The sequence below is a fragment of the Penicillium chermesinum genome, assembly GCF_028974085.1.
Source record: "Penicillium chermesinum strain IBT 19713 chromosome Unknown utg000002l:1.0-5270490.0:1.0-5274688.0, whole genome shotgun sequence".
In the NCBI taxonomy this organism is placed as follows: Eukaryota; Fungi; Ascomycota; class Eurotiomycetes; order Eurotiales; family Aspergillaceae; genus Penicillium; species Penicillium chermesinum.
In genome coordinates, this window is record NW_026695312.1 from 4,520,996 (window position 1) to 4,540,431 (window position 19,436).

The 19,436-nt window shown below is 54.2% G+C and overlaps 8 protein-coding genes across 8 annotated transcripts; 5 read left to right on the forward strand and 3 right to left on the reverse strand.

Moving 5' to 3' along the window:
- Positions 1 to 332: 332 nt before the first annotated feature.
- Positions 333 to 2,935, forward strand: N7468_002568 (putative cell wall proline rich protein; the record flags this gene model as incomplete). Its single annotated transcript, XM_058471865.1, has 2 exons — positions 333 to 591; positions 675 to 2,935. 2 exons carry the CDS (start codon positions 333 to 335, stop codon positions 2,933 to 2,935), a joined length of 2,520 nt encoding a protein of 839 aa, XP_058335006.1.
- A 768-nt stretch (positions 2,936 to 3,703) lies between these two features.
- Positions 3,704 to 5,013, forward strand: N7468_002569 (25S rRNA (uracil2843-N3)-methyltransferase; the record flags this gene model as incomplete). The annotated part of the gene is made up of 3 exons (XM_058471866.1): positions 3,704 to 4,370; positions 4,420 to 4,704; positions 4,727 to 5,013. The coding sequence occupies 3 exons, from the start codon at positions 3,704 to 3,706 to the stop codon at positions 5,011 to 5,013; spliced, it is 1,239 nt and encodes a 412-aa protein (XP_058335007.1).
- Positions 5,014 to 5,364: 351 nt separating this feature from the next.
- Positions 5,365 to 6,288, reverse strand: phb1 (prohibitin subunit PHB1; the record flags this gene model as incomplete). The annotated part of the gene is made up of 2 exons (XM_058471867.1): positions 5,365 to 5,883; positions 5,968 to 6,288. 2 exons carry the CDS (start codon positions 6,286 to 6,288, stop codon positions 5,365 to 5,367), a joined length of 840 nt encoding a protein of 279 aa, XP_058335008.1.
- Positions 6,289 to 6,500: 212 nt separating this feature from the next.
- Positions 6,501 to 7,204, forward strand: N7468_002571 (ubiquinol--cytochrome-c reductase subunit 8; the record flags this gene model as incomplete). The annotated part of the gene is made up of 4 exons (XM_058471868.1): positions 6,501 to 6,532; positions 6,709 to 6,734; positions 6,876 to 7,053; positions 7,147 to 7,204. The coding sequence occupies 4 exons, from the start codon at positions 6,501 to 6,503 to the stop codon at positions 7,202 to 7,204; spliced, it is 294 nt and encodes a 97-aa protein (XP_058335009.1).
- A 1,581-nt stretch (positions 7,205 to 8,785) lies between these two features.
- On the forward strand, positions 8,786 to 10,038 carry N7468_002572 (spermidine synthase; the record flags this gene model as incomplete). Its single annotated transcript, XM_058471869.1, has 3 exons — positions 8,786 to 8,816; positions 8,949 to 9,518; positions 9,761 to 10,038. The coding sequence occupies 3 exons, from the start codon at positions 8,786 to 8,788 to the stop codon at positions 10,036 to 10,038; spliced, it is 879 nt and encodes a 292-aa protein (XP_058335010.1).
- Positions 10,039 to 11,622: 1,584 nt separating this feature from the next.
- N7468_002573 (uncharacterized protein) lies at positions 11,623 to 12,656 on the forward strand (the record flags this gene model as incomplete). Its single annotated transcript, XM_058471870.1, has 2 exons — positions 11,623 to 11,817; positions 11,928 to 12,656. The coding sequence occupies 2 exons, from the start codon at positions 11,623 to 11,625 to the stop codon at positions 12,654 to 12,656; spliced, it is 924 nt and encodes a 307-aa protein (XP_058335011.1).
- Positions 12,657 to 12,899: 243 nt separating this feature from the next.
- On the reverse strand, positions 12,900 to 15,364 carry tktA (transketolase tktA; the record flags this gene model as incomplete). Its single annotated transcript, XM_058471871.1, has 7 exons — positions 12,900 to 13,364; positions 13,462 to 13,695; positions 13,748 to 14,373; positions 14,466 to 14,760; positions 14,816 to 14,900; positions 14,986 to 15,128; positions 15,311 to 15,364. Coding segments are annotated over 7 exons (1,902 nt in total), but the record flags the coding sequence as incomplete, so codon positions are not given.
- Positions 15,365 to 16,886: 1,522 nt separating this feature from the next.
- Positions 16,887 to 18,710, reverse strand: N7468_002575 (sugar porter family MFS transporter; the record flags this gene model as incomplete). Its single annotated transcript, XM_058471872.1, has 3 exons — positions 16,887 to 18,018; positions 18,079 to 18,335; positions 18,396 to 18,710. The coding sequence occupies 3 exons, from the start codon at positions 18,708 to 18,710 to the stop codon at positions 16,887 to 16,889; spliced, it is 1,704 nt and encodes a 567-aa protein (XP_058335013.1).
- Between the last annotated feature and the right edge of the window lie 726 nt (positions 18,711 to 19,436).

Here is a 19,436-nt window from a genome sequence, read left to right on the forward strand (position 1 = left end):
TTCCCTCCTTTGGCCTTCGTCGTGGCCGTCCGTTCCTTTTCCCTCGCCGTCCTATCTCCGACTCTGCCTGGTGCGGACGTTTCGATGAACGCTCGACAGTGCTAGCCGGACCTCCAGATTCTTTGAACTTTCTCTCTTCACCAGGGAAGTCCAACGATCTGGAGGTCTATTACGTCCGTCTGGATCGCTGCGTCATTTTAATTATCGCTTTTTTTTTTTTCGTTTCTTGCACAGCATTGATGGCTTCCATATCGCTTCCCCCGGCCTCTCGGTCGGGCTTTGAACAGCATTTTGATTCTTCGTCTGGCACCGAGTCCAATCGTCGCTTGACGATGCCTCATTTGCCCAATCCGCCTTTTGTCTTTCCAGCCCGAGATCCTGATGCCCCGGATACTGCGCCGGAGACTGAGGGTCATACGCCGCCGCCTCTGCCTGCCTTTTCTTTCAACCCCGGATCAGAACCACTTCCACCACCTAACAATGTACCAAGCCGACTCAACGGACATCGCAGACGGCCAAGCGAATTCGTGGGAGGTGACCAGTTGGTAACGCCAGGCGCAGGAGAATCGGAGAAGCGCGAAGAGCCTTCAGGTCCTGTTCAACCAAGTGCTCCTGGGCTCGGCCCTAGCCGGGGCCCAGGGCGCTGGGGCATGCCCATCGTCGCTCTGCCGCAGTGTCTGGCGTGGATCTGAATGCCATCCAGAGGGCACTTATTCCTAACTCAGGCTCCGAAAGCGCTCCGACTCCACCGGGAGATCCTCTGGTGAACAAAAGCCATGATGACATCTCAAAACCGCTCTCCTACTCAGCAGGGAGTCTTGGTCGCCCAACACCTCCAGCCTCCCCCCGTTTTGCAACCGTTCCGCCAGTTCCAGATATTCCCCCAGTTCCGCCTATTCCGAGCACGATTAATCTTCAACCGGCTCCGAGCGACGACGAGGAGAAGCCAAGTCGCCCCGTTTCTGCAATTTTCCACCCACCTCCAGATTCTCCATCATCGGTTCTGTTCGAGCCTCCAGAGATTCCAGCGCCGCCAGTAATCCAGGAACCACCTCCTGACCGCAAGATCAAGCCGAGGCCAAAGACCGCCGATGCATCTTTGGCATTCCAACTGATGCAGAGCCAGGAGTCGTCGAAAGACTCTCCTGTCAAACGTTCTAAATCGACTGGAAATCGTCGCGCTCGAAAGAGCATGTCAAACCTGCTTGATATTGCCCTCACGAATCACGGATTAATCGATGACGCTCATTCTACTGACACCTCACGGCCCTCTTTGTCTGACGATGGATCTGAAACCGCTAGCGACGTTGACGATGGTGACGAGTCAAAGCCACGGTCCAAGTCCAAGAAGAAGCAAAAGCGGGTGCGATCGTGGGCTGGTTCCTTGCTGACTCGCAAGGCTAAACATCAAAAAGACAAGAAGCAGAGACCCCCGGCCTTGACTCCCCCGGCCCTTTCACGGACCAACTCTGATGTGGGATCGGCTATGGATGTTGATTTAGATAACGATGTTGTAGTCATTCGGACGCCCACTAATCCCGACGCCCCATCGTCTGTCCATCGCGCCGAGGGGCAACCGTCTACGTTTGCGCCTGCGCCTCCTCCTGTTCCTAGCCTGGAAACAGCATGGAAACCAAGGACTTTCTACGAACAAACGGCACAGGAGGACACGCTAAGCAGCCCGGTGATCGATCTCGATGCCGCGTTGGGCCCATTCAATACGCCAGATATGCGCCCGGCCCGTGGCACCCCAAGCAAGTTCGTCCTGGCAACACAAAACATGTACAGTGGTGGCCGACGTGGTGAATTCGTTGGCCCTGAGATGCGATACCACCGCCGTACAGAAAGTGCCCCAGTTATGCAACCGTTTGATCGAAGCGCATTCACCGCGACCCGTCTGGGCGGTGCTGCTCCTGACACTCCAGATGTATTCTACGAAGAAGAGGAAGACGCCTTCCTGGCTGCCAATCAATCACCCAAGAACGAGCCAGCCCCGGGGGCAGCAGAAGCGGCCGCAGACTGTTCTATCGATGCTCGAGTGGAGACTCCCCTAGCTGCTATGGGGGATGATGAGAAGTCAACCAAGTCCGTCCAGAGTAGTGATTCCGCCGATACTTTAACTCGTGCCCCAACACCGGCGCCTAATCCCCAGCAAGCTGGGCTTGGGATCCAGTCTACAGCCGACCGGCCTTCAAGTGAGAGTCAAAGCGAAGACTCAAAGGGAAAAGATACTATCGAATTCCTGCCGCTTGCCAAAAACCCTTCGCCCTTTCCCCCTCGCAGCCCCGTGGAGATCCTCAAATCGGAAGAATGCGCTCCCAAACAGACGGGGCAACTGAGCCCCGATGTATCACCCCGGTTTTTAGCCGTTGACAAGCGACCAGCAACATCGCCTAATGAATTACTGCCCAGCCTCCAGCCCAGCCTTCCGCCCTTCTCATTATCAGCAGGCGTTTCACCGTCTGATTCGTCTTTCCCGTCTCCTGATGTGCCACGATTTTCCGATCGCAACTTTTCCAGCTATTCCCATCACCATCTGCCCTCCGACTATCAATACGCTTCGGTCGAAGACGTGCCGTCTTTGACGAGCAGCGCCTCCACTATGACCAACACCCTGGGTCGGTTCTCTGCTTCTTTCTTCCCTCGTGCTCGCCTCTCGACCGACCGTGCTGCATCATTTTCCGCGACCGTTCATCGTCGGAACAGTCACGCTACATCATCCAAACGGTCTAGCCTGGCAAGTTTGTCGAAGCTAGTCGGAGGCCCCAATTCCGAGCGAAGCAAGCTTAGTCAAGAAGAGAAACCGCCGAGTGATATTCCCGAAAAGAATAGAAGGAAGAGTCGTCGACTGAACCGTCTGATGCATTTTTGGAAAGTGAAAGACAAGGAGAAGTCGACCACTGATCCGGCCGGCCCGTCGGAGCCATCTGTTTAATGGTGTCAAGTTCCCCCCTCTTGTCTCGGTGCATTGTATTTCTGATTTCACGGCGCACATCTCGGCATAGCGAATCCTTGCCTTTAACACTTGTTTTCTTCCCACCGCATCTCGTCCTCCACCTTGCCGACTTTCACTCATATTGATTCATTTTTACCAATTGGGATGTACATATTTGCCTCTGGTCTTTTTTAACTTTCTTCGTGTGGATTGCTTTATTTGTTATCCTCGCTCTGACGGTGATTGTCCCGCCTCCTACCCCTTGTGTCACTGCGGACTTCCATCACGAATCTCTTTACCCCCCAGGTCACTGTAGCTGGTGCCTGAGTACGACATGCCCTCAATTTCTTGTTCATCATTTATGTATCGGTGTGAGCGACGCACGGATTGATTGAACCTTCTCTACGATCGTTGTCCTTGTGGACCTTGACCTTTTCATTGCCACATTTTATCTTCTCTATTTCTTCTGATGGCGGATTGCCTGAAATATTATTGTCGCCTCTATTCTGATGGCGCTTCTTACTCTTCATTCTGGTATTCTATGGCGTGGGCGTTGTATCTAGTTTCGAACCAAGGGCAATTTCACTTTGATAAGCCGCGATAAGCCCAAAAAAAGCTGTCCCTTCGTAAATTTCCCCGCGCCGGGAGCCCGCGCAGCTGCCACAACCCCAACTTGCCTTCGAGCTCGGGAGAAGCTACTTACTCGTAGCCAGCACAGCAAATCCCCAAAATAAGTCTGCAACCTCACCATCTCGAGATCTCGGGGCAATGCCACCCCCGCGCCAGGGCGACCGCAAAAGGCAGCCCGCAAACCCCAAACCACGTCCTCACTCGCAAAAACAGCCCAATCGCAAACAAGAGCAATCAAAAGATAAGCATGCCGAATCAACCGACCTCGACTTCTCACCCATCCACATATCCCTCCAACAGCTCCTCCTCGATGTCTTCAAGACCGCACTCCTGGACGAGCCCTCTCCAACCCCTCGCCGAGACGACGACTCCGAACACAGGCCCGAGTCCCTAGACACAAAGTCTCTCATTCAAACTATCAAATCGCACCTCTACCAGCGCGACTTTGACTCTGCCTTTGCCGATGCAGGCGAGGATCTCTTGCGCGCGTACGCTTTACGCTGGAGCGCTGCCCGCGCATTGGGGTATGCGGGGCTTTTCAAGGGCGTGCTGGCCTGGATGAAGCAGAGCGATAGTGCGAAAGACTCGGCCCAAGCAGATCCACGGATCAATCGGCCCACGCGGGCGGTTTGCATTGGCGGTGGTGCGGGGGCTGAGATTGTCGCTTTGGCTGCTGCGTGGAGGGACTTGCACGTCAACACCGGGGACGCAGGATGGGAGCAGCGCGTGGCTGTTCTGTCTTTAGCAGAGCAACAGGAAGATCAAGATGGCGGTGCATCACTAGCAGGCGAGTCCGTCGAGGGCGGTCCTGCTCGGGGGGGACTCTTCACAGAGACCGCCATTGTCAATTGCAGCTGTCGATATCGCCGACTGGTCGAGTGTTGTTGAGCGATTATCGAGGACGATTTCCGCGGGAGATGTCCCTGTGGTACCGTCACTAAAATACAAACCACCTCTCGTTCCGTCCTCGACGGCATTGGAGGTTACGTTCCGCCGCGCAGACGTGCTCAGCCTCCCTCAGGAAGAACTGGAAGGAGTCGTCTTGGGCCAACCGCGTAGCGACCCGCTGCCCTCTATCCTCGTGACGTTGATGTTCACCCTCAACGAGCTCTTCTCGACGTCAATGGCCAAATCTACCGGTCTCCTCCTCCATCTTTACAGACATCATGCCTCCCGGCTCTGTGCTCCTGGTCGTTGACAGCCCGGGTAGCTACTCGACCTTGAAACTGGGCAAGGGCAAGGATGGAGCCGCGCAGGAGAGGCAGTATCCCATGAAGTTCCTGTTAGATCATACGCTTATGTCTGTGGCGGAGGGGAAATGGGAGTGTGTTTTCTCGCAGGATTCGCGGTGGTGGAGGCGAGATGCAGCGCGGCTAAGATATGAGGTTGGGGAGGGTGCTGGGTTGGAAGATATGCGTTTCCAGGTGCATTTATATCGGAGGTTATAGCATTCGACGCTTGGTTGTTCTAGGAAGACAGGACTAGTCTTTGTTAATCATTATTCAAGGAGATCCCCTGGTGGGATGCGGTCTTCGTTTATATTGATGCTTGACCTGTACAGCTAAGTAATTTGGGGACTTCCTCCCCTATCGTGATTACGGGTCTATAGATGTGGAGCGTACGGCGTGCGGAAAATGCTGATATGGAGGAGAGGTATGGTATTGCTACAGGTTGAATCAAACCCCCAGACCAGCAGCCTGAGGTAAAACGCCCGGTTCAAGCACAGCCGAGATGGCGCTCAGACACGGCGTGCAATTAAATGGTACAGTTCTTATAGTTCTCTTTTTTCCCACCCCCTTTTAAGTACGCAGACCAAGTAGGAGGCTAGTGCTCTTGCCGCCATCCTTTCCCTCGCCACCAGGCAGATATGTGACGTTAGGGTTGGTGGACAGGGTGTTAGCGATCTCGCGGCTAGCTTCGATACGACGGATCTCAATTAAGCCGTTACCAGCCTTGGCCACAGCCTTGGAGATAATGTCGGCACTCTCAGCTTCACCCTCTGCACGGATGACATTGGCTTGGCGCTCCTGCTCGGCGCGCTCGACGATGAATCGCGCGCGCTCGGCGTCTTGCTGGGCGATCTGCTTCTGCTCGACGGCACGGGTGAATTCCTTTCCGAAGGTCATGTGGGTGATGGAGACGTCTTCCAGGGCAATATTGAACTGCGAAGCTCGCTTGAGGAGGTCTGTTCGGATGCGGTTGGAGACGGCTTCACGCTGGGTGATCAGCTCGGCGGCGTCGAATTGGGCGACGATAGCCTTGAGCACTTCGTTACCGATGGAGGGGAGGACACGCTCATCGTAATCGGTACCGTATGACTATGACGGAGAGTGTTAGTATGCCGGTGAAGTTCCTGGTCAGGGAGAGCGAAGCTCTCTGGTTTTGATGGAGATCTTCCGTACTTGATAGATTTGCGGGAGCTTCGGCACATCCGGACGGTGCAGGACACGCAGGGTCAAGCTGACCATCTGCAGATCTTTACTTCCGGTTGTAGTGGAGATATTGCGTGGCTTTGTTCGCACATCGTAGAGGATGGCCCGTTGGAGCCAGGGGATGAGGAAGTGAGTGCCTTCGTTGACGACTTGCTCCTGCACACCAGACAGACGATCGAAGATGACCGCCCGCTTTCCACCCTGCACATCGTAGATGGAAGCGTTGACAAACATGGCGCCGAGCGCCACGGGGCCGGCCAGCCGGTAGACGTTTTGAAGAACCTTGGCCATGGTTGGGATGGTGGAGGGGGGGGGGGAGGGAGCTGCTTGATGGGCTGGAGCGTAACAAATGGATGATGCCGGGCTTTTCTGGCCCAATCGGGTTTAGCGTCAGCCCGTCCAACTTCGTTCCCGACCTCGAACGTCTTTTCCTCAATCCGCCCTTACCTGCACTCTCTCTCCCATCTCTCTCTCTTTGCTCTACCGCTTGAACTCGTTTCACAATGGGTGGCACTGTCGATCCTAAGAACGGCCAGTAGGTGTTCCCTTTCCCTTCCAAGGTCCTGTTGGTGGCTTGGAGAGGCGATGGTTGTCCGGGTGAACCCGCTTGGTCGAGCAACCAGACAAAGACTCCCCTCCAGAAGCGCTGTTGCCTCGACCTCAATTCGGCTCGATCATCTGGTTCCTGAAAAGCTAACAATTGACTTCTAGTTTCATCGGCAACTGGGGTGAACTCGGTATGTGAATTGAGCCATGTCACACTCGCTCCCGCACACTACCCGGACCCTCTCCTCTCTCCAATCCGATATAAACAATCCAGACGAGGAACACTAGAGCTCTCGACAAGTCGAATCTGATACTAATGTGCTGGATTTCAGGCTGCCCTACCCCCCAGCGCATTGCCACCTACTCCCTGTCGTCCAACCGTCAGCGCCCCTTGGCCGGTGCCGGTCACGCTGCCATCTTCAACACCTTCCGCCGCTTCCGTCACCAGGTCCTTTACGTTGCGCCTCCCTTCATCATTGCCTACGCCGCCATGAACTGGGCTATTGAGCGGTAAGGAACCCCCCCCCCGCCCTGGGTTGACCCTGGGTTAACCCGGCGATTGCACGGCCAGGACCTGTTTTTGCTGACTCGTTTCTGTTCTAGCAACGAGTACCTGAACTCCAAGCCCGGTCGTATGCTTGAGCCTCAAGAGGCCGAGTAAGCGTGTCTGGTGTCGGAGGGTAATTTCGTTTGAATTTGGATTATACCGAGTGCGCATAGGATATCCGTGACGCACGGCTGTATCAACTGTACAGTAACTAGAAAGCAATTGACCATTTGAAGGTTTCCTTTGTCCTTGAAAGGTTTCTTTCCAATTCCATACTGTTATTCGTGATTGTAGTTGAGATCACTGGTCGATCGACCTGGGAAGATACAGAATGACCAGTCAGCGTGAATTGGGAAGTTCTGATTGGCCGATTGCGGGACACCGCCCCACTCTTACTAGTTGATGATCTTATGGTCCATCTTCACTCTCTAAGGGCATGCCTTGAATGTAATATAGGAAGCGTCTGTTGGGAGAGCAGGGCTACAGTACTCGGGGCATATAACAGAAGAGATGCGACAGGAGGGCGTTCGGCTGAAACCAAGCCGGCCTCGCATGGTCGGCAAACATGCCCATACTTCGGAGGGAAACTTCCAGGATTATCAATGAGGCTAGGCTGGAGGGGTGATCTGCAGGAACTCCAGTGACGTCCAAAGTACTGGTGATGAGAGGCCCGGGCGATGTTGTTTGGGGAGTGTGCCAATAGCGAGCCAACCCTAGTGATCTGATCCAGGTCTTGCCGGTGCTCATCAAGTCCTAGCGACCCAACGGCTAACTGAGCGGTTGCAGTTGAGCTGCGTGCTGATGATCTTATTCAGGTCCCAGCGAGATGAGTCGAGTCCTGGCGGGCCCTGCGTCTTGCGTGCGGATGCAGGAGGTCAGCCAGCCAGCTCTGCCGTCCGCGGTTTTACGAGCACTTGTAGATCGGAACCCCCACAGTGCGTCATTTTCCCTGGCAATGTGGCTCCCTGTATGCAGTTCCTATCGCAAGCGTGTGCACTGCTGCAGTTTGATTGGTATCCCGCGCTTCCCATAAATCTGCTAGCCGTGATTGTGCCCGCTTTTCAGACAAGGCTTTATGCACATCCAGATAGGCGAGACGCCATTTGACTTTAGACTGGTAAGGATAGCAGACCTCTCACAAATCTCTCAGCTTCCAATTTATTGGGTGCATGTTCCTGAAGACTAGCCCTGCCGTTGTGGCATGTACCATTCTGGTCAGCGGTTCAATTGATCTCCAAGAATTGTCTATTGGGAGGACCTGAGTCTTATAGACACTGGAGGACCAGAATGGAACAGGTAGGACCAGCTATCATACGATCTATAGCTTTATCATTCACACAAGCCTCGTCACTCCTACCCCGCCGCATCATCCCGCAGTGGACTCTCGACGTCAGTATCCAGCAGCCCCTCAGCAAAAGGACCACAAGGCCCAGATCCATCCAGATCTTGGCTGATCATCTGTCTTGCGCAAACAAAAATCCAAGAAATGGCATTTGGGTAGCAATGGGAAGAGCTTGCGGGCTGCGTCGCTGGGGCCCGAAGCGTCCCCACTTGGAAAAGCAAAAAAAAATTCGCCCAAAATAGTCAAACTTCCGCCGATGCCTTTTTCTTCTTGAATGCTTCGTGCTCGTCCTCTTCGTCTTCCCTCAATTTCAATTCTTTCGCTTCAGGCCCTTTACCACCTTTCCATCCATCATGAGCGAGATCACCCACCCCACCATCAAGGGTATGTATTCCCGAGTGTTGCTCTTGTCTCTTCTACCCCGCCATCACCCCGCGCCACATTGACATGCAACCAATTGCTCTCCCTTGGAAATCCCCCGCTTCGACGGCTAACCATATCCCATTCGTATCTTAGATGGCTGGTTTTCTGAGCAGTCTGACATGTGGCCCGGCCAGGCCATGAACCTCAAGGTCAACCAGATCCTGCACCACGAGAAGTCCAAGTACCAGGATGTCCTCGTCTTTGAGAGCAGCAACTACGGCACTGTCCTGGTTCTGGACAATGTCATCCAGTGCACCGAGCGTGATGAGTTCTCCTACCAGGAGATGATCACCCACCTTGCCATGAACTCCCACCCCAACCCCGAGAAGGTGCTCGTCATCGGTGGCGGTGACGGTGGTGTTCTGCGTGAGGTCGTCAAGCACGAGACCGTCAAGGAGGCCATTCTGTGTGACATTGACGAGGCCGTCATTCGTGTCTCCAAGAAGTACCTCCCCGGCATGAGCATCGGATTCCAACACCCCAACGCCAAGACCCACGTCGGCGACGGCTTCGAGTTCCTGAAGAATCGCCAGAACGAGTTCGATGTGATTATCACCGACAGCTCCGATCCCGAAGGTCCAGCCGAGAGTTTGTTCCAGAAGCCCTACTTCGAACTGCTGAGTGGGGCCTTGCGCGAGGGGGGTGTCATCACCACCCAAGGTTGTTCGTTGCCTTTCCTTTGTCTCTCTTATCTCTTTGATTTCTTTGTTTCCTTTATGCGTGTAGCCCTCGGCGTGTTTACCCCGTCCCCTCTTCATCCACGAACTTCGATTTTTGAGTCCTTGATAACTGAGACATCGGGCTTTCCCCGATTTGATATGACATTTGGCTAACTTCATCGCACCACCTCCCGTAACCCCGCTTGTCGGGCCTGGGTTACGGGGCCTGCATTGTTTGTCCAACAGCCGAGAACCAATGGCTCCACCTTGAATTGATCACCGGCCTCAAGAAGGCTTGCAAGGAGGTCTTCCCCGTCGCCGAGTACGCCTACACCACCATCCCCACCTACCCCTCCGGCCAGATCGGCTTCATGGTCTGCAGCAAGGACCCCAACGCCAACCTCAAGGAGCCTGTCCGCACCTGGTCCCGCGAGGAGGAGGAGCGCCTGTGCCGCTACTACAATGCCGACATCCACCGTGCCAGCTTTGTTCTCCCCAACTTTGCTCGCAAGGCTTTGAACTAGAATGGATATCATTGGACGGGTGGCTTTGCTTCAAATTTCGGTTATGCTAGTATAAAAGACAAAAAGGGTTGAGTGCCAATATGGAATCTATTTACGATGAATGCGATACCCGGGCGTAGTCTTGTTCATTGTTCTGTAGTCCAGAGTTTAGGCCGGAGGAGTAGGGCCTGAAGCCCTAAAGGAGGGATGACGGGTAGGCAATATAGGCGTGGCATTTCTACGAGTACGTTTGTTTTGTCAGGCTGAATGCCAGGTGCCCTAATTTTCTCTGACATAGTACTGGGCTAATAAAGAACCCATCTGTACTTCGAGGCAACATTGAACCCCAAATCTCCACCTTGGAGAAACTCAAATCCACTGAATAGACTACTACTCAATTTTCTAACAATCCTAACTTTCCCTTTGAACAGAGAGGGCGAAAGCATCCACAAGTATCTATCTGATCCTCAGCTGCAGCCAGATTACTAGGGAACAAGTTCAATAGTTGCCAGGCTACGAGAGACAGCCAAACCAGAGAAAGAGCATGAAAATGAAACAGAATCCTAGGAAGTAATTGAGTCCAATCCTATCACCTGAACAGACATCAGACGAGACATGAGGTCGTCATACGTCAGATGATAGGTCGGATTTCTGCAAAAACATATAATCTATCTCGTCCTGAATAGCGATGACTACTGACTTGAACTTCACAGAATACTTCGTATCAGATTGGGATTCAATGTCATCCGAATCACCATCCAGATACCAGAAGAAGTCTCTACCATGCGTTTGAAACCAGTTTACACCACATTTTACCTTTCCTCACCGATAGTGACTTTCCCGAATTTGGCTTAGTGAGGTACATATTAGGTCTAGTGTCCCCGCTCTAGCTTAGCCCTGATAGACATGCTCGAGTACCACCAGGAACTACAAGCAACGTCAGGCCTATCCATCATGCCCCATTCACATATGGAATCACAAAATTGAAGTTGAAGCAGCTGTATTGCTTTCCCTGTATTATTCTCACTACAAGACACTATTCTAATAGTCGCGCAGACTCGATGCCGACCGATCCGCTTTGGTATAGAGTTGCCGGCGAGCTTCCCACATCCTCACTCACCTTGCCTGCAATACCAATTAAAAGAAAGCCATTGGCCTTGTAAAAACATACCGCGGAAGCATCTACTGTAGACGTTAAGATCCGAAGTAACCGAATCATTGAGCCGAGGCTTGACCGACTCCACTCCCCACTTTCCATATAACCTCTTTCATTGTTCACGACACGCTTTTGTTTCGCGCTGCGGAAGCCGCGGAAGATAATTCGAAGGCTCGATGCCCCTATTTGCATGAATTAGACCCATAAAACGGGCTCGCGAGAGAAACCACGCAATATGTAAGGCAATCGCGTAGGGAATCGAAGAGGATCCAGCGATTAGTTTGATTCTCTTGCTACCATCGAGTATTCCTCTCCGAACGCAGTAGTATCGGCCTCCTTCAGTCCTATCCTATCCCCATCTCCGAGCCTAGTGAATAAAAGGCTTCACATTCATCCTCTGTCATCCTCGCAATTCCACCACACCTCCTCAGTTATATATATATCAAACCATGTCGAGCCCAAGCCCACCCCACCACATCGCCCTCCTAGGCGGCGGGACCATCGGCCTGTCAATGCTCGCCCTGCACCTCCGTCGCCCAGACACCAAAGTCACCCTCTACGACCCGCGCCCCGACATCGAAACCCAGCTCCGCGAATCCCTCCCCACCTTCCTCACCCTCCCCGACACCACCCCGGACACCCTCGTCGACACCCTCCTCCGCTCTGCCCGCCTCACCATCCCCCCTCCCTCGAAGCAGCCGTCACCACCGCGACCATCATCCAGGAACAATCCCCCGAAAGCCTGCCCTCCAAGCAAGCCCTCTGGACCTCCGTCGCCCACTCCGCCCCTCCAACCGCCCACCTCTGGAGCTCCTCCTCCGGCATCCCCGCGTCCCAGCAAGCCGCCACGGCCGGCCCCGCCGTCGCAGCCCGCCTGCTCGTCGTCCACCCCTTCAACCCGCCGCACCTGATGCCGCTCATCGAGATCGTGCCGGGCCCGGACACGGCGCTCCCGCGCGTGGACTTCGTCACGGAGTACTTCGGCGCCGTGCCTGGGCCGGCGGGCGTCCGGGGCGCCAGCGACGCGGCGTCGAAGCACTACCGGCCTGTGGTGCTGGGGAAGGAGATGCCGGGCTTTGTGGGGAACAGGCTTGCGTTTGCGCTGCTGCGGGAGGCGGTGTATTTGGTCCAGGAGGGGGTGGTCTCCGTGAGGGATCTGGATAAGTTGATGATGGCCAGTCTGGGGCCCCGGTGGGCGGGCAGTGGGGTGTTTGAGAGCTATCATGCCGGGGGTGGGGAGGGGGGCATTGCGGCGATTCTCGAGAAGTTGGCGCCGACGATCGGGGAGGTGTGGCGCGATTTGGGGCAGATTGATTTTTCGGCGGGCAAAGGGGAAGGGAAGGAGAGTGAGAATGAAGGGTGGAGGGATGTGGTTGTGAGGCAGACGGAGGAGGCGTATGGGCCTTCGGTATCGGTTGAAGAGAGGACGAAGAAGGGGGAGATGTTGAGGGGGGTGATTGATTTGCAGAAGCAGAATTTGTGAGGGAGGGACGCAGTACTGAGTATCTAGATGGTCTACGACGTTACTGCAGAGTAGGGAGGGTTGAGGGAGTGTGGGGCGTATTATATAGTAACAAAGCTTTAAAATTCTTAGACTTCGTTCTATTTCATTCATTCTTAAAATCTCGAGTCATCAGGGCTGTCGCCTCTTAAACTAACAAATCCAAAAAAAAAAGAAAAGAAAAGAAAAGAAACATTTTCACGCCAATGCGGCAATCCCTTACAGAAGCTGCTGGAAAGCACGGTTGACGGGAGAGCGCACCTTGTGGCCCTTGTAGAAGTCGATGGTGGCAAGAGCACGCTTGCTGATGCCCTCGGGGGTGAACTCGAACTTCTCGTAAACCTTCTTGTAGGGGCCGGAGGCACCGAACCGGTTCAGACCGAACTGTTCGTGCGAGTAGCGCTCCCAACCCATGGTGGACAGAGCCTCGACGGACAGAACGGGGATACCGTCGGGCAGGACGGACAGGCGGTAGGACTTGTCCTGAGCATCGAAGACCTCGAAGCAAGGGATGGACACCACGCGAGCGGCCACGTTGTGCTTCTCCTTGAGGTAAGCGGCGGCCTCGATGGCGATGCTGACCTCGGAACCGGTGGACACAATGGTGATAGCGGCGTTGGGGGTGTCCACAGCGACGTAACCACCCTTGATAGCGTTCTCCAGAGTGGAGTTCTCCAGCTGGGGCAGGTTCTGGCGGGTCAGGGCCAGGATACTGGGGGGTCTCCTTGGAGGTCAGGGCCATGTAGTAGGCAGCGCTGGTCTCGTTACCATCCGCAGGGCGCCAGACCATGCAGTTGGGGAGAGCACGGAAGTGAGCCAGGGTCTCAATGGGCTGGTGGGTAGGTCCATCCTCACCCAGACCGATGGAGTCGTGGGTCGCGACGTGGATAACACGGACGCGAGAGAGAGCGGAGAGACGGACGGCACCAGCGGCGTAGGAAACGAAGTTCAGGAAAGTACCACCGGCGGGGATGACGGTTCCGTAGGCGGCCAGACCGTTCATGACAGCAGCCATGGCGTGCTCACGGACACCGTAGCGCATGTAACGGCCGGACCACTCACCAATGCCGTACTCGGGGGGGCTGGAAGTCCACAGCGTTCTTCCAGCGGGTGTTGTTGGAGCCAGTCAAGTCAGCAGAGCCGGAGAGCAGCTCGGGGATGACATCGTGGATCTTCTCGAGGACGGCCTCGGACAGCTTGCGGGAGGCCACAGCAGGGTCGCTGGGCTTGTAGGTGGGAAGGGCCTTCTCCCAGCCCTCGGGGAGCTTGCCGGAGAGACGGCGGGCAAGGTCCGCACCCTCGTTGGGGAAAGCCTGCTGGTACTTCTGGAAGAGCTGGTTCCACTCCTGCTCCTTAGCAGCACCCTCCGCAGCGTGCTGGTGGTAAAGGTCGTAGACCTGCTGGGGAACGACGAAGCTCTCCTCGGGGTTGAAACCGAACTGAGACTTGACGTGCTGAGCATCGTCCGCCTTGAGGGGGTTTCCGTGAACACCGCCGGTACCGGCGAGCTTGGAGCCGAAACCAATGGTGGTGGTCAGGCGGATCATGGAGGGCTTGTCCTTGACGGACTGGGCCTCCTTGATGGCAGCCTCGATACCTGCGAGGTCGTTGTCACCATCCTTGACCCAAACGGTGTGCCAGCCGTAGGCCTCGAAACGCTTAGTGACGTCTTCAGTGAAAGCGCACTTGGTGTCGCCGTCTATTGGACAGATGGGGAGTTAGTTCAACCCTTTTTTTTTTTTATATTTTTTTTCCAACCCCTTTAGGACATATATTGCACGGTGGGCTTACCAATGGAGATGTGGTTGTCATCGTAGATAGCAATCAGGTTGCCCAGCTTCAAGTGGCCGGCTAGGGAGGCAGCCTCACTGGCAATACCCTCCATAGCACAGCCATCACCGAAGAAGGTGTAGGTGTGGTTGTTGAAAAGCTCGTAGCCGGGCTTGTTGAAGACACCGCCAGAGTGGGCCTGGGCGATGGCGAGACCAACAGCGTTGGAGAAACCCTGGCCGAGGGGACCGGTGGTGACCTCGACACCAGGGGTATCGTGGGCCTCGGGGTGACCGGGGGTGATGCTGTCGAGTTGCTGTACAGGCAGATTAGCATCTTGCGGAAGCTTCGCAATTTGCTCTATTACTTACACGGAAGTTCTTCAGGTCATCCAGAGTGATCTTGTAGCCGAACAGGTGCAGGAGAGCGTACTGCAACATGCAACCGTGGCCGTTGCTGTACAATTGACGTTGTTAGCTGTCGATTTTTTCCAACTGGAGCTGATTGGCGCGGGTTAGCGCCGCGGAAGAGAGCTACATACGAGAGGACGAAACGATCGCGGTTAACCCAGTCGGGGTTCTGGGGGTTGAAGTTCATGAACTTGTTGAAGAGAACGTGGGCCACCGGGGCCATGCCCATAGGGGCACCGGGGTGACCGGAGTTGGCCTTAGAGGTGGCATCAACCTGCAAACAGAGTCAGCGATGCCATTCCACTAGAAGCGCAAGGCAAGCGCAAGGCAAGCCACAAAGGAGCACAAGGCTGAAGCAAGCTCTAGACCCTCATCGGAAAAGGAGGGGATCCGATTGCGCGTCCAGGCCTCTTCCACCGAGCATCCCCCCGGGGCGAGAATGGAAAGGTGACATACCGCGAGAACACGGATGGTGTTAATCGCCAACTGGTCCAGATCAGTATAACCCATGATGACAGATTCTAGAGAAAGTCAGTGCGGAGAGCTTTCAGGAAGAAGCACGAGAACCTACTCAGGGGACAATTGGTATAGAGAAAGAAGGTGGGAGGAGAGACGAGAGGAGGTATTTGTTGGTGGGGGTGATGATGTCGGTGGGGCAGGCCCGCAACAGCCCGGACGCTGCGTTTTCTAGTTACGTCCAGCTACGTTGTCCCTTCGATTTTTAGCGCCCAGAAGCACGGCAGAGCCAATTGAAAGACTCTATTTCTACACGGCGTAGATGGCCTAGTACCAATTGAACTGTTCCAGTCCCACTAGACTATTTCCTGTGCTAAGGGGAGACCAAAGCTCATGGAGGGGCACCTAAGCTGAGCGATAGATGACTCAGCGAGGGGCATTTCGCAAGATATTTCAAAGACGCAGAAACTCCGGTGTCTACCGGAAGGCAAAGGCTAATGGGCAGTGGATCCATCTTTAGCCGGGGCACATTGGGCGGGAATCACTGAAATAGGAGTTGCTGATGAAGCTGATCTGGTGACAAGCTGCTTCTACACCGGGAGCCGGAGGACCCTGCTCCGCCCAGGGACCGGTGGAAAAGTCGCCGATCTGGGCTCTGATTCTTCAAAGCAGTCCAGATATGACAGAAAACTGATTGACAAGACGCCTGGGATATCCTGGTCGGGTTCTTTTGCCCTGCGGTCTGATCGGCTTCCCCAATCAGGCCAACCCGAATCGGTGAGCAGATCTGCAGGAAGAAGCAATATGGAACTCCGAAGAAACAATTTGAAGAGTTTCCCTCAATCCCCACTAGAGGAAGACGTCTCACGAGTTGGGGATCTCGGTGAAGTTGGAAGCTCTGGGGGCGGACCATAGCCGCGCTGGTTCATCTCTTCCCAGGGCGGATACGTGGGTTATAGATGGTCTATAGATCAATTTCAAAGGCATAGAGCATAGAAGTACGGGGAATAGTACGTCAACTTGAACCAGTTGGGGGTTGATCCGGCCAAGAGCCAATGTAGCCTTTACCAGTGAATCCGTCTGGGCGATTCCTAATGGTCCGTAGGATGATGTCCCCGAAGACACGGAATTATGGAGCCTTTCTTTCATCACGGAGGGGTTCAGTCCGAAGATGAATTTTCACCCCTGTCACCACATTGCCGTCAGATATTCCCCACAGGCATTGAATTCCTTCGAGACTAACCCCGTCCCGTCACGCGAATGACGGGTGTTGGAAGTGCCGAATCCGGGAGCATTGCATACGATAGGAGTGGGTCGGGATCCCATACAAAAGTCGAAACTCGTGTCCTGCTCCAAATGACAGAATTCAAGTTGAAAGGAGATATAGGATAATATTAGCGAATTACAAGCCATTGACGATTTGTTATCTTTCGGGTCACAACGCTATTTCCCATCACTGGATCATGATGTACACAACTAGAAGTACAGTCCCATTCCCGGAATAGATTCGAGTCATCCCAAGCTTCTGACCGGTTATAGATCTCAGAAAGGAGGGACCACATCTTGAGGCAACCGCCTATACATCCGGTACCGTAGGAACATCGTGATCGTCACTGGGCCTCTCGGCTTCGGCAACGTGAGAAGACGATCCAGCACCAGCGTGACTGCTCTTATCAAAAGAGCCGCGCATGATACCAGCATCAGCCGGGAATTGGAACTTCGTGCTCTTCCACGGCTTGACATTCATAAGATACATGGTATCTATCTCCTCAAGCGTACGCCCTTGGCCTTCAATGACAGCCACGTAGACGAGCCCAGCCGCGAGGAAGAGACATCCGGCGAACACGTACCCATATCGAAAGTCAATAGCGTCGGTGATAAACGGCGTGAAGAAGGCGAGGAGGAAGTTCCAGAGCCAATTAGACGCCGTCGCGAGGGACATGCCCCGAGCTCGATATTGCGATGGGAACAGCTCGGCGATAATCGTCCATACCATAGGGCCCCAGGTACTCGCGAAGCCGAGAATAAAAAGACAGGAAAATACGACCATGACCACCCCGGCAGTCTGGGTCCTCTCGGGATGCAGTCGGTCCAGAGAGAAGTGGCCCACGGAGGCGAAGATCATGAAGCAGACGAACATCCACAGTGCGCCGACAATGAGAGATCGGCGGCGACCGTAATGCTCGATCAAGTAGAGGCCGAGAAAGGTGGTACCGAAATTCACGCCTCCCAGGATCATCTGCGTGACATAGCTGTTGGGGATTCCGGCGCCCTTGAATACAACCGTTCCGTAGTAGAAGAAGTAATTTGCGCCAGTCAGCTGCTGCAGTGCCTGTAAGGCGACGCCGACAACCACCCGACGGGGCATGGTCGGAGCTTTGAAGAACTGCATCCAAGTCGGATTTCCATTGCGCACTTCCTCCTCGTACTTCTCCTTGATTTCTTCGAATTCAATTTGGAGCGCACGGTGGTTTTGAGGAACACCATAGATCTTCGCCAGATTGTTCATCGCAGCGTCTACCTTATTATGTCGATAATCGAATCGGGGGCTTTCGGGGAAGAAAAGCATGCCAACGCCCAGGATCAGAGCCCATAAGTAGGTGATCCCGAGAGGAATCCTCCAGGAGCTGGTGTCGGTATTCTTTTCGGTGCCGAAATTGATGCAGTTGGCCACGAAGATTCCCAGCGTGATGAAAAGCTGGTACGTGCTAGATCAACCATCATGTCAGTAGCCTCTTCGCTAGACGTGCTGCGGAGGTATAACATACCTGACCAGAGAGCCTCTGATATGCCTTGGCCCAGACTCTGCCTGGTACATGGGTACAAGGAGCGACAGCGCACCCACCCCCAGCCCAGTAACCCAGCGGCCCATAGCGAATTGATACCATTTCCCGGAGGGCGACGAGATCTGCACGGTAACGCCGACACAGAGAATAGCACACCAAGCACTGATCGACCATTTTCGTCCCATGCGATCCGCAATCGGGGCCGCAACTAAAGCACCGATCAGAGTGCCGATGGAGAGCTATCAATGCATGCCCGTCAGCATGAGTCGTGAGAACAAGGCCATCTGCCAAGGACTTACCAAGCCAACTATCAGGCCCGAGCGGACATTGCTAAAGTGGTACGTGCCGTTTTTGCCAATTTGGCCATATCGCTGCAGGAAATCCTTCATCTCAAGGAACCCCGAGATCTGACCGGTATCATATCCAAACAGGAATCCACCCATGGACACAAAGAGACCCATGACAAGCGATCGCCATGTTACAAGCGGGACGGGCGTGTCGACGACATCGCCATGGCCTTTCTCCGAGTGCTCCCTGGTAGAGACCGATTCCCTGGGCAGATCAGTCTCCGCGTAGAGATCCTGCGGCCGTTTTCGGAATATCTTTTCAAGCATGATTGGAGCTGTAGAGATGCAGATAAGCCAAATATACTGGCACTAGTACGGATTGGATGTCTTCCAACACAGCGGCTGGGGAAACCGTCGAAAGATATAGAATATGCGGCTACCATCCATCGCATGACCAAGGACCGCCGAGACTGGGCAATACATCACACTGTCTCAGGCGTCCTTGGGGAATTGGGGATGGACAGATGGACCAATCAGGAAACTATGACCCGTTGATTCAATTGTTTGCCCATGCGGCCGAGTGCCATGCTCGGCGAAGGCGAAGAATCCGGGGATGTGGAGAGGATTGTACTCACTCCATTGGTCCACCCACCAAATGCAGCGTGGTAGAAACACGTTTGCCGGCTCCGGCTTGGGGCTGAGCAAATCATGGGGCAAGTGCTAGTTTTTCAACGTCTTGTGACATTGGTTACTAATAGTCATAGTGGTGGTTTGATGCCGTGTAATTGCATGATTTAGCAGTCTGTGGGGAGTCCCTTCTCTGGAGATGAGATCCATGATGCCGTGTGTTCCGCAGGCACGAGCTGCCAGTGCCAAAGTGGTTCGAAGTTTCAACAGGCTCGCACGTGGGCAATACCAAGATATTCGCTGAATGGCGTTGCTTGATATTATTATAGTTTATACCTTGCACGAATGAATAGAGGACATTTTTGATCATCAATCATCAGATGAAATAGAATCGACAACTATATACAATAATTAGCATGGCCCTGA